Source organism: Podarcis erhardii (genome assembly GCF_964252035.2).
Source record: "Podarcis erhardii genome assembly, chromosome: 15".
NCBI lineage: Eukaryota > Metazoa > Chordata > Lepidosauria > Squamata > Lacertidae > Podarcis > Podarcis erhardii.
The window spans coordinates 8,923,626-8,936,799 of record NC_138505.1 but is presented as its reverse complement, the minus strand read 5'-3'; the positions used below and the strand labels follow the sequence as shown (position 1 = coordinate 8,936,799).

Sequence of the window (13,174 nt, the reverse complement as noted above, 5' to 3'; positions counted from 1 at the left end):
ACCACGCTTTAACCTATTGAGCTATCCAGTGAGTCTACCCTCTCTCTGTGGCTGTAGACTGTTTTTAATCCTGTTTTTAATTTCAAATTGTGGTAACCCGGACTTGCTGGAGAAGGGTGGGCGATAAAGTTAACCCGTGCCTCCTGCTATGATTTATACTCACGCCAGCCTTGTGAGGTAGGATAGGCTGAAAGAAGATGGAGAGGCACTAGCCCAGAGGTCGGCAACCGAAGGCCCATGGGCCGGAAGTGGCCCATGAGGGGCGCTTAACTGGCCCATGAGCCACCCCCAAACTGAGCCACCCACTCGGCGAGTCCCCACGCAATGCACTCAACCGGCACAGGGACTCTCTTCCGCGGCTCCAGAAATCACGTCTGCGCATGTCCGCAGTACCAGAAATCGCTTCTGCGCATGCCCAGACGCTGAAAATTGCTTCTGCGCAGGTGCGATTTTTGGCATCTGGGCATGTGCAGAAGCAATTTCTGGCACCACAGACATGCGCAGACGCAATTTCTGGCGTCTGAGCCTACACAGAAGCAATTTCTGGCACCACAGACATGCGCAGACGCAATTTCTGGCGCCACAGACATGCGCAGACGCAATTTCTGGTGCCATGGACATGCGCAGATGCAATTTCTGATGCCTGGGCATGTACAGAAGCAATTTCTGGTGCCATGGACATGCACAGATGCAATTTCTGGTGCCATGGACATGCGCAGAAGCAATTTCTGGCGCCACGGACATGCGCAGATGCAATTTCTGATGCCTGGGCATGTACAGAAGCAATTTCTGGTGCCATGGACATGCGCAGATGCAATTTCTGGCGCCATGGACATGCACAGACGCATTTTCTGGCGCCATGGACATGCGCAGATGCAATTTCTGGCGCCATGGACATGCACAGACGCATTTTCTGGCGCCATGGACATGCGCAGAAGCAATTTCTGGCGCCATGGACATGCGCAGATGCAATTTCTGGCATCTGGGCCTGCGCAGAAGCAATTTCTGGCACCGCGGACATGTGCAGGCGCGATTTCCAGCATTGCGCTGCGCTGGCCTGGCCCATGGAGGATCTCCGCGGGAGTGATCCAGCCCATGTCCAGAAAGCCTTGCTGACCCCTGCACAAGGCCAAGGTTTTTGGAGCTGCTCCCCTGGCCTCCCATCCCCATCTCCACCGGCGCCTCCCCCGTTCTCACCAATGACTGACATGCGCTTGCGGACATTGTTGAAGTCCAAGATGGCGAGAAGCTGGTAGGTGACGGGCCGCCCCAGCTCCTGGATCACGATGGTCTTGGGGGTGCGTCCGCGGAAAACAAAGCCAAAGTTGCGGGAGGCGGTCACCAGGGCGCCCTCGTCTGGGGACTGGGCTTTGTAAAACAACTCCCCTGTTTGGGTAAAGAGGGAGAAGAAAGAGAGAGAGGAATCTGAAACTGGCACTGCAGAATGGCTGCATTTCCTCCTGAAACACAGTAGACGCCCGGGTTGCGAATGTGATGGGCTACTTCCGGGTTTCTGCGCATGCGCCGAAGCACCGAATCTCGACCCGCGCACGCGCAGACGCAGTGCTGCAGGTTGCAAACGTGCCTCCATATGTGGCCTTGGGATGTGGAGGGAAGACTCGTGTGTGTGTGTGTGTGTGTGTGTGTGTGTGTAATTTTCATTAAATTTTCTGTTTTACAATTTAGAATATTCATTTAAAATGTCAACGACTTCCCTTCTTCTCTTTCCATAGTTCGTTTTGCATATCATAAATCCCTGCATCTTTTACATCAACTAAACCGTTCAGTATTCCATTATTGCACCCATCAAACCTTATTTACACTGTTGAGTTTATCTTAATGCTGCCAACATTTTCAAGGGTACACAATTCCCCCCCACATATTCAATAAACATTTTCCAATTTTCTCTAAACGTATGTTCTTCTTGTTCTCTTACTCTATATGTTTTAGGTCCACAAGCTGTGCATATTTCATCAGTTTAAGTTGCCATTCTTCTTTATTTGGGACCTTGCTCGTTTTCCATTTTTGGACTAAAAGAACAGTGGCAGACATAAACAACCTTTTTTGACACCTGGGAATTTTCATCTGAATTATCCCCAACAAAAAGCATTCTCGTGGTGGTGTTTTTGGGGAAAGTGTTTTTAAACGTTTTTTCCAATTCATTATTAATTATTTCCCAATACTCTTTTACCCTTTTACAGGTCCACCACATATGAATGAACAGACCCTCGACCTCGTTGCACTTATCTGATTCAGTCCTGTACAGTGGTACCTCGGGTTACATACGCTTCAGGTTACAGACTCTGCTAACCCAGAAATATTACCTCGGGTTAAGAACTTTGCTTCAGGATGAGAACAGACATCGCGCGGTGGTGGTACGGCGAAAGCAGGAGGCCCCATTAGCTAAAGTGGTGCTTCAGGTTAAGAACAGTTTCAGGTTAAGAACAGACCTCCAAAACGAATTAAATTCTTAACCTGAGGTGCCACAGTACATCTTAGCAAGCTAAGTTAAATACCAGTTAAATACCATCTGTAATTAAATTACAGATGGAGTTAAATACCATTTGTAAATCATTTTCAAGTAGTTCTACTTCCAGGAATAACATGCTGTAAACTTCAGAAGACTCTCTATCCCTGTAGCAGGACCAACACCTCCTCCTCTTCCCCCTGATTTTTTAAAAGACCCCAATCCCAACCTGGGCTCTTCTCCTCAGACATGACCGTGTGGCAGAGGGAGAGGAGGCGGAAGAACTCGTGTACATGAGGGTCCCCGAGCTTGACCGCTTCCAGCAGCGCCGCGTCCCAGAAGGTGAACTTGGGGTCCGCCAGGGGATTGAAAGAGAAGTCCACTGGTTCCGTCTTCTGGGGGAGGCCGGGAGAGAGGAGGAGAAGAAAGGGTTACAGTGGTGGCTGGGTGAGCGTGGGGACTGGTAGGATGGGAGGCCGGGAGCTCGACAGTAGGGGGCGCCAGAGGCAATGGCAGGTGGAGCCAACAAATGCAGTTTCGTCCCCCTTCTCCTACTCCTGATCCCTGCCAAGTTCGGACATGATCAAAACTGAGAGGAAGGAAGGGAAAGGTGCTGGGAGGCAGACAAGCTTCCTAGACTGGATGTAAGAAATAAAGTAGGCAGGTGAGGAGCTGGCGGAGAGGCAAGTGAAGCTGGTGGGGCACAGCCCCCATTCGCCCAAATACAGCAGCCTCCAGTGGCCAGCAATATCACCCAAGATAACAATTGCCTATTTTTGAGGCTATTATTGGATTGTTGTGGGACACGGGTGGCGCTATGGCTTAAACCACAGAGCCTAGGACTTGCCGATCAGAAGGTTGGCGGTTCGAATCCCCGCGACGGGGTGAGCTCCCGTTGCTCAGTCCCTGCTCCTGCCAACCTAGCAGTTCGAAAGCAAGTCAAAGTGCAAGTAGATAAATAGGTACCGCTCCGGCGGGAAGGTAAACAGCGTTTCTATGGGCTGCTCTGGTTCACCAGAAGCGGCTTAGTCATTCTGGCCACATGACCCGGAAGCTGTACGCCGGCTCCCTCAGCCAATAAAGCGAGATGAGCGCCGCAAGCCCAGAGTCGGCCATGACTGGACCTAATGGTCAGGGGTCCCTTTACCTTTACCGGATTGTTGTAATTGAAAACTAATAAAACTAATAAAAACTTGACGTTTTTATCCCCCAAAAAGTTTTTGATTGCATTTCCACTGAAATGAGGCTGCATTTTAATGTTTTAATGTTGTATTTTAATCTTGTTTTTTTAAAGCTGTTTTTCAATCAATTTTTTTTATATTTGGTGTTAGCCACCCTGAGACCAGTCTTAGCTGGGGAGGGCGGGGTATAAATATCTAAAAAATTAAAATAAATAAATAAAAATTATTATAAAACAATAATAATGTCTATTTTGACGAGGGCTAATGGAGGGCATATAAAAAGCCACCCTACATAAAGTATTTGTGGGGCGGGGGGGGGGGGGATCTACAGCAAAGGTTTTATTTGGTCCACGTTTTTAAGTCAATGGGACCACATTCGTGCTTCCAGGACAAATATGCCGCTCAGAACACAAAAACTCCTCCTTTCGAACGATGGATTTTCATCCTCCAGACAGGACATTGGGGAGTTTAAGATTAATCTCTCTTTTTCATAGATTGTAAGCTCATCAGGGCAGGGCAGGGACTTTGTCCTTTTACGCCCTGTGGAATGCCATGCATCCTAATGGGAGTATATAAATTAATTAGGTGATCGTTATCACTGTTATTATTCCCGATAACAGGTGGCAGCTCTGCGGGTGGGTGTTTCCACCACCACCCCCCTTAATAAAAGCCCTTTCCCCGCTTCTTTCTGCCATCCATCTCGTCACTGAGATTCTCCCACAGCTCCTACCTCTCCAAGCTCAGCCTTGTAACCCAGAACATCCAGGACATCACCTGCGAAACAGAGAAAAATAAAGAGCGAGGGTTACGACCCAGGAGGGCGAGAGAGAGAGGAGGTATTGACACACCATAGTAGGATACTACCATAGTAGAACACCATCACTGTTTTGGCTTCAGCGATAGCTGCGCAGCCTGCATTCGCTCCATAAGACGCACACACATTTCCCATTACTTTTTAGGAGGGGAAAAGTGCGTCTTATACAGCGAAAAATACGGTAGTTGTTTATTGCCTTGACATCTGATAGGAGGGTGTTCCACAGGGCGGGTGCCACTACTGAGAAGGCCCTCTGCTTGGTTCCCTGTAACCTCATTTCTTGCAGGGAGGGAACTGCCAGAAGGCCCTCGGCACTGGACCTCAGTGTCCGGGCTGGATGATGGGGGTGGAGACACTCCTTCAGGTATACAGGACCGAGGCCCCATCTGCCCCTAACTTCCCTCTACAGCATGTGCAGAAACTGCTTTTTTGACCGTCGGGCCCATTATTGGTCTTGTCCGTTCAATCCGCTGGAATCTGTCTTCACATGCAGTGGAAGTCCCTAACTCACTGGGGTTTCAGACCCATCGGCTACCCTTGCCTGATGCAGCCAGTCAGTTGAGCAGTACAGTGGTGCTTTGGTACTCAAACAGATTGGCTGCCGAACAAATTGGCTCCCAAACGCCGCAAACCCGGAAGTAAGTGTTCTGGTTTGTGGACATTTTTTGGAAGCTGAACGTCCAACGCGGCTTCTGCTTGAGTGCAGGAAACTCCGGCAGCCAATCAAAAGCCGCACCTTCAAATAGTTTCGGGAGTCGAATGGACTCCCGGAATGGATTAAGTTCAAGAACCAAGGTACCACTGCAGTTAAGAAGAAGAAGAAGAAGAACCAATAACAGCAACTAATACAGTGGTACCTCGGGTTAAGTACTTAATTCGTTCCCGAGGTCTGTACTTAACCTGAAACTGTTCTTAACCTGAACCACCACTTTAGCTAATGGGGCCTCCTGCTGCCGCCGCCAGAGCACGATTTCTGTTCTCATCCTGAAGCAAAGTTCTTAACCTGAAGCACTATTTCTGGGTTAGCGGAGTCTGTAACCTGAAGCGTATGTAACCTGAGGTACCACTGTAATTTGAAGAAGAAGAACCAATAACAGCAACTAATAATTTGAAAGAGAAGAAGAAAAAGAACCAATAACAGCAACTAATACAGCGGTACCTCGGGTTAAGTACTTAATTCGTTCCCGAGCTCTGTACTTAACCTGAAACTGTTCTTAACCTGAAGCACCACTTTAGCTAATGGGGCCTCCTGCTGCCGCCGCCAGAGCACGATTTCTGTTCTCATCCTGAAGCAAAGTTCTTAACCTGAAGCACTATTTCTGGGTTAGCGGAGTCTGTAACCTGAAGCGTATGTAACCCGAGGTACCACTGTAATTTGAAGAAGAAGAACCAATAACAGCAACTAATTTTTTTTTTAAAAAAAACCCTAGTCATAATGACAACAAAACTGGTTTCGACACGGTGTCTGCATTGTGGGCCACCTGGCTTACCGTAGCTGCGCCCGTTCACCGAGCACTTGCTGAAGACCATGATGTTCTGGGTGAGGGTGCCCGTCTTGTCAGAGAAGATGTACTCCACCTGCCCCAGCTCCTCGTTGAGGGTCGTGGTCCGGGCCTCGGCCGGCGTGCACCTCTTCACGCAATACATCTTCTTATCCCAGTTGATGAAGTAGCTGTGCCCAAGGCGAATTACCTCCACGCTGCGCAGACACGGGAGGAGGAAGAGGTTAGCGCAGGGACAGAAACCAGCCCACTGCACCAAGGTAAAATTCATTCCCCCGCTCTCTCTTTCTGCCTCCAGACTACCACTGGAACGTGGCCCTCAAAAACATGCCCAGAAAGGCCCTCGAGTTGGAAAGGGTTCCTTGCCTCTGGATTGGGCCCAGGGCCTGGAGAGATCCACCAAATGCCCCCCGGCCTGCCTGGAGGCTCCCCAAAACCAGATTTACAGACAGGCGGGTGCAAAAGCTGCTCTGAGCCCGCGAGATAGAAGTCTGAAGAATGAACAAAGAAACAAACAGAAGTCCCGAGAAATGAGAGGAAGATCTCGGAACCGGCTAGTTGCAGGCCTTAAACGTTCTCCCCTACCAAGGTTCGGGGAAGGGGTGGAAGGATAGCAAACTATACCTTATAGAAAAACAGGAAGTTGCCTCATATTGAGTCAGGTCATTTGGTCCATCTAACTTAGCAGAGGCCAACTCCCCATTTAAAAAAGGTAAAGGGATCTCTGACCATTAGGTCCAGTCACGGACGACTCTGGGGTTGCGGCGCTCATCTCGCTTTATTGGCCGAGGGAGCCGGCGTACAGCTTCTGGGTCATGTGGCCAGCATTACTAAGCCGCTTCTGGCGAACCAGAGCAGCCGTTTACCTTCCCGCCGGAGTGGTACCTCTTTATCTACTTGCACTTGACGTGCTTTCGAACTGCTAGGTAGGCAGGAGCAGGGACCGAGCAACGGGAGCTCACCCCATTGCGGGGATTCGAAACGCGACCTGCTGATCGGCAAGCCCAAAAAGCTCAGTGGTTTAACCCACAGCGCCACCCGTGTCCCTACTCCCCATTTGCAAGTGACATTTTTGCATGCAACTGTGCACACTTGCAGTACCAGGAACCTGGAAATGGGGAGCACCCTGGAGAGTCCAACTGCCTTGCGAGGAAGGTAAAGGACCCCCTGATGGTAAAGTCCAGTCAAAGGTAGGATTGCGGCGCTCATCTTGCTTCAGGCCGAGGGAGCCGGCGTTTGTCCACAACCAGCTTACCAGGTCATGTGGCCAGCAGGACTAAACCGCTTCTGGTGCAACGGAACACCGTGACGGAAACCAGAGTGCACAGAAATGTCGTTTACCTTCCCGCCACAACTATTTACAGTGGTGCCCCGCAAGATGAACGCCTCGCAAGACGAAAAACCCGCTAGACGAAAGGGTTTTCCGTTTTTCGAGGCGCTTCGCAAAACGAATTTCCCTATGGGCTTCCTTCGCAAGACGAAAACCCATAGGGAAATCTCCGGGACAGAGGGGAAGTGCAGCGCGTCTTCCCCACTGTCCTCGGACCTCATCCGAAGGCTGGCAGTGGGGCGGAGAGACCTTCTCCCTGCGCCAGCCTTCGGATGGCTGTCCTGAAGACTTGCGGTGGGAGGAGGGTTTTCCTTCCCACCGCCAACATTCAGAATGCTGTTCTGAATGTTGGCGGTGGGGAGGAAAAACCCTCCTCCCACCGCAAGCCCCGGGAACAGAAGAGAAGCGCTGCGCGCCTTCCCCTCTGTTCCCGTACCTGTCCGAAGGCTGGCGGTGGGGCAGAGAGACCTCCTCCAGCCGCCAGCCTTCGGAGCAGCCTTCCGAAGGCTGGCGGTGGGGCAGAGAGACCTCCTCCCGCCGCCAGCCTTCGGAGCAGCCTTCCGAAGGCTGGCGGTGGGGCAGAGAGACCTCCTCCCGCCGCCAGCCTTCGGAGCAGCCTTCCGAAGGCTGGCGGTGGGGCAGAGAGACCTCCTCTCGCCGCCAGACTTCGGAGCAGCCATCCGAAGGCTGGCGGTGGGGCAGAGAGACCTCCTCCCGCCCCCAGCCTTCGGAGCAGCCTTCCGAAGGCTGACGGTGGGGCAGAGAGACCTCCTCCCGCCCCCAGCCTTCGGAGCAGCCTTCCGAAGGCTGGCGGTGGGGCAGAGAGACCTCATCCCGCCCCCAGCCTTCGGAAGGCTGCTCCGAAGGCTGGCGGTGGGGCAGAGAGACCTCATCCCACCCCCAGCCTTCGGAAGGCTGTCCTGAAGACCTGCGGTGGGAGGAGGGTTTTCCTTCCCACTGCCAACATTCAGAATGCTGTTCTGAATGTTGGCATGGGGAGGAAAAACCCTCCTCCCACCGCAAGCCCCGGGAACAGAAGAGAAGCGCTGCGCGCCTTCCCCTCTGTTCCCGTACCTGTCCTGAAGGCTTGTGGTGGGGAGAAAAGCCCTTCTCCGCACCGCCAGCCTGGCAAGCAGTTTCCATAGGAACGCATTAATTGATTTTCAATGCATTCCTACGGGAAACCGTGCTTCGCAAGACGAAAAACTCGCAAGACGAAAAAACTTGCGGAACGAATTAATTTCGTCTTGCGAGGCACCACTGTATCTACTTGCACAGGTGTGCTTTTGAACTGCTAGGCTGACAGGAGCTGGGACGGAGCAACGGGAGCTCACCCCGTCGCAGGGATTCGAACCGCCGACCTTCTGATCGGTGAGCCCAAGAGGCTCAGTGGTTTAGACCACAGTGCCACCCACATGCCCTGGCTTGCGAGCAGACCCTCCACAGAGTCCAAAGGTCTTCTCGCGAGCTGGAGGCCTCATTGCTTAACACATGAGCAAGCCCCACTGCCCCCCAGGCTTGTGTGAGCCAGAGGGACAGCGGGGGTCTTCTTGACCAGCTCAGCTGATGGGCAGGGAAGCTGCTTCCCTGTGTGTCAGCTGTGCCAGCTGGAGATGTCACTGGGATTGAACCCGGATCCTTTGGCAAGCAAAGCAGTTGCTCTATTACTGAGCTATGGCCTTCCCTTAAAAATAATTGCTTGTGGAACTGAACTAGGCTGCCTTATACCGGTGTATTATTTATCTATCCAGTTCAGCACTGTTAAAACTGACCGGCAGAGTCTCTCCAGGTTTTAAGGCAGGAGATCCTCTCATCCGCACCTGGGAGATGCCAGGATTTGAACCTGTAACCTTCTGCATGCTGTAACCACTAAGCTACATCCCTTATGCAGCTCACAGGATGTTATGGAACGGGACGTCCCACTCACCCCCTACCTCACCGTAAGCTGCAAGGACCCAAGCAAAGCAGGAAGAGGATTTCGGGTGGCGGCGCATGCTCTTACCTGGGGGCTAAGGGTGTGAGAGAGAAAGAGAAATTCGTGCTGAAGAATTCAAAAGAAAAAGAGAAATTAAACCAACAAAAAAAAAAGAACAGACACAGATAGCAGGGTTGCAGGCAGAAAGGCAGGGGGGAAATAAGATGAAACCAAAAAATAGGAATGTGACAGTGCAGCGATCAGGAGATACTAAATGTGTATGACAGAGGCATCGTTAGGAGAAGGTGGGAGAGATAAAACTGGTCAGATCATTCCTGATAATAGCATCAGATGCCCACTTCCTAAAATTCTGCCTGCTCACCTCTTTTAGAATCACAGAGCTGGAAGGGGACCCGGGGGTCATCTAGTCCAACCCCCTGCAATGCAGGAATCTCAACGCGCAGTCCCCCATCCAACTTGGAACCATACCGGACCCTGCTTAGCTTTGCAAAGCTGCAGGCAGTTTCATCGCTGCACCACCAGGAGGATCCTAACTCTCAATTCTGTCTCCTCCTGAAGTTATAGGTTGGTTTCGAGTGAGCTCAAGGGTCTGGACACTGCCTGTCTAAAGACTCTGGGACAAGATCGAGGATTCAGGGACAGCAGCTAATAAGCAAAAGCTGCAGTTGCAATCTCAGCTGTGAACTCGTTGGAGGTGAAGCAGTAGGCAAGTCACTCGACCTCGACCTTCCCCATCTGTAATAGGGGTGTAATAAATGCTGGCCATGTCTTACAGGGGTTGATGCAAGGATTGTTGACCTGTATTACATAGGGGCTGTGCCTGCAAGAAGCTGCAGAAGGATCAGTTTCAATGACCCTTTCTGTCTGCAAGGAGGAGAATGGGAGATTTAGCTTTCATTTTAGACACCTTGCAGTTTGTCGTGACATCCAAAACCGGGCAGATTACCGTCAGTTGAAACTATGTGCAGCAGAAGCAAGCTACCTCCAAACCCTAGTTTATGAAGCTGGCTTGTTTTCCCTAACCATGGTTAAGATTAACCATGGCTAAGATTAACCATGGTTAACCACAGGCCCTTTTTAACAAGTCAAGGCAACCGTACGTCAGGCCTGTACCCCGTTAATATATTAAAGGTAAAGGGACCCCTGACCATTAGGTCCAGTCGTGACCGACTCTGGGGTTGCGCGCTCATCTCACTCTATAGACCGAGGGAGCCGGCGTACAGCTTCCGGGTCATGTGGCCAGCATGACTAAGCCGCTTCTGGCGAACCAGAGCAGCGCACGGAAATGCCGTTTACCTTCCCTCCGGAGTGGTACCTATTTATCTACTTGCACTTTGATGTGCTTTTGAACTGCTAGGTTGACAGGAGCAGGGACTGAGCAACAGGAGCTCACCCCGTTGCGGGGATTCGAACTGCCAACCTTCTGATCCACAAGTCCTAGGCTCTGTGGTTTAACCCACAGTGCTACCCGCGTTAATATATTACTACCCCCTTATTGGAGAACTAAGCTACTGAGAATACTGAAAGGCACATCCCATAATGGCTAGGAATTATTAAGGGCGACAAAAACGATGGAGGGGGGATGAGAGTGCCCCCAAATACCTGACGTAGAGGGAGATGGGGACGACCGTGTTCAGGATGATGATGTAGGACCAGAAGGAGAGGAAGCCAGAGAAAAAGGCACTGTCGACCGCCTCGTCCCAGGGCAGGTAAATCTGGAAGCAGGCGCCCACCTCGTACTCCCAGATGGAGTTGCCAATGGCCAGGATGACGCCCATGCACACGAGAAAGCCGAAGATCTGCAGGGGGAAGGAGCACGGAGTATTAAAAGCAGACAAAGAAAACACACAAAGAGAGGGCAGGATCTTCTATGCTCAGGTGGAACAGGACTCCTTGCTTAAAAACTGTGGAGAGAAAGGAGCCCTCCTGTGGCGCAACGGGTCAGTGCATCCGGCTGTTAACCAGAAGGTTGGTGGTTCGAACCCAACCAGGGACGGCTGCAGGCAGAATTCCTGCATCACAGGGGGTTGACCAGGGGTTGGCAATGTGTGGCCCATAGGCTGGATGCAGCCCAAGAAGACCGTTTTACCAACCCACGAGCTGCCCCCAAACCGAGCCACCCACTCAGCGAGTCCCCCGCGCGCTGCACTAAACCGGCGCGGTGCGGCGACTTACCAAGCGGCGCCGAAAATCACATCTGTGCATGCACAGATACTGGAAATCGCGTCTGCTCATATCCAGATGCCGAAAATCACTTCTGCACACGTGTGATTTCCGGTGTCTGGGCATGCACAGAAGCAATTTCCAGCGCTGCGGACATGCGGAGTCGCGATTTCCGGCGTTGCGCTGCGCCAGTCCGGGCCACGGACAATCTCCGTGGGAGAGATCCGGCCCATGGCCAGTAAACCTTGCTGACCCCTGGTCTAGATGACCCTCGGAGGGGCTCAACTCTAGAATTCTAGGAAGGGAGGGAGAGAGCAGGGAGCTTTACGTACCCAAAGCACCAAGGTGTTCATCAAGCGGTCAATGCTCGTTCTCTTGAATTTCGTGCGGCCGCTGTTCTGCATCAGTTTGGTGTCTGGGCCTGTAGGAGCCAGAGAAATAAACATACAGGAGGAACGTGGTGTAATTTACAGTGGTACCTCGTGTTAAGAACTTAATTCATTCCAGAAGTCTGTTTTTAACCCGAAACCGTTCTTAACCTGAGGCGCGCTTTAGCTAATGGGGCCTCCAGCTGCCGCCACGCCGTGCGATTTCTGTTCTCACCCTGAGGTAAAGTTCTTAATCCGAGGTACTACTTCCGGGTTAGCGGAGTCTGTAACTCAAAGTGTTTGTAACCCAAGGTGTTTGTAACCCGAGGTACCACTGTAATGTGACACCAGAATTTAAAACATTTGTGCTGGCTGCCCATCTACTCCTGAGCCAGGCCCCAGGTCCTTGTCTTAAGTTACAAAGCCCCAAACAAATTAAGATCCAAGGTACCGCAGTTACTGCTTTGAGGACTTGCACCCGTAACAATGTAGGTTTTCTGCATTGGCCTAGATCAGGCACGTCCAACTATCTTTTTTAGGGGAAGAGACCATGGTTGTTGAGCATTTTCTCCCCCTTTCCTATCCTTTTTTTTGGGGGGGGGGCGGGGGAGCTAACAATCGCTTAGGATCAACCAGGAACATCCCGCGATCGACCAGTAGATCGCGATCGACCGGTTGGACTTGCCTGGCCTAGATGACCCTTGTGGCTCCTTTTCAACTCCAATTTTATGGTTCCATGAAATGAAATGTAAAAAATTAGTCAAGGATTGGGGGGCACTGACTTTGCCCATTGTTGTGACCTTGTGAAAAAATTCTTAGTTTTTTCAACCAGATCCTGATGGAGCTTCAGGAGACCATGAGAGATCAAGTGAGGGAGGGACAATAACCCCCCTCCCTTTTTCCTTGCATGTGTGCTGGGCCCGGGGGTAACCCGTGAAACGCGGTCCAGGACCGGACCAGAATCCGAAGGTTCCCCTGGGAGTCAGTCCGACAGGGCCAAGGCAGGAAACCAGGCAAGAACAGGTACAGGATCTCAGGCAGGATCTAGTATACAGCGATGTTGCTCCCACAACCTGGGGCGGGGTCCGACAGCCTTTTATCTTTGTCAGGGTAACGGCCGGTCCTGATCCCCCAGCGACTCACCTCCCTGTCTCGCCCAAAGGTGAGCACTCCTCCTGCGAGTACTCAGGTCTCTCCTTCTCTCAGACCTAAGTCTCTGCAGCTCGGGAGACGTCGGTGGGTTACTAGACCCAGGGGCCGCCTCAGCCTCCCCATACCCAACCCGTAGGGCCCAGCTGGAGGCAACAAGGTCATCCCCGCATCTGGAGCCAGGGCAGGCTCAGGCCCCTGACTCGGCCCAGCTGGTGTTTGTTGCAGGGGGACCTGTGCAGACTGGGACTCTTCAGAATCAGG

General features: G+C 51.8%; 1 protein-coding gene across 2 annotated transcripts in view; it reads right to left on the bottom strand.

Annotated features, from left to right (window-relative positions):
* Window positions 1–13,174, bottom strand: part of ATP8B2 (ATPase phospholipid transporting 8B2) — a 62,676-nt gene that overhangs the window by 21,441 nt on the left and 28,061 nt on the right. For both annotated transcript variants that reach the window (XM_081840870.1, XM_081840869.1), the window contains 6 exons: window positions 11,726–11,814; window positions 10,833–11,029; window positions 5,953–6,161; window positions 4,379–4,422; window positions 2,697–2,862; window positions 1,198–1,386 (listed from right to left, as the gene is read on the bottom strand). In XM_081840870.1, coding sequence (XP_081696996.1) covers window positions 1,198–1,386; window positions 2,697–2,862; window positions 4,379–4,422; window positions 5,953–6,161; window positions 10,833–11,029; window positions 11,726–11,814 — 894 coding nt within the window. The remainder of the gene's footprint in view (window positions 1–1,197; window positions 1,387–2,696; window positions 2,863–4,378; window positions 4,423–5,952; window positions 6,162–10,832; window positions 11,030–11,725; window positions 11,815–13,174) is intronic.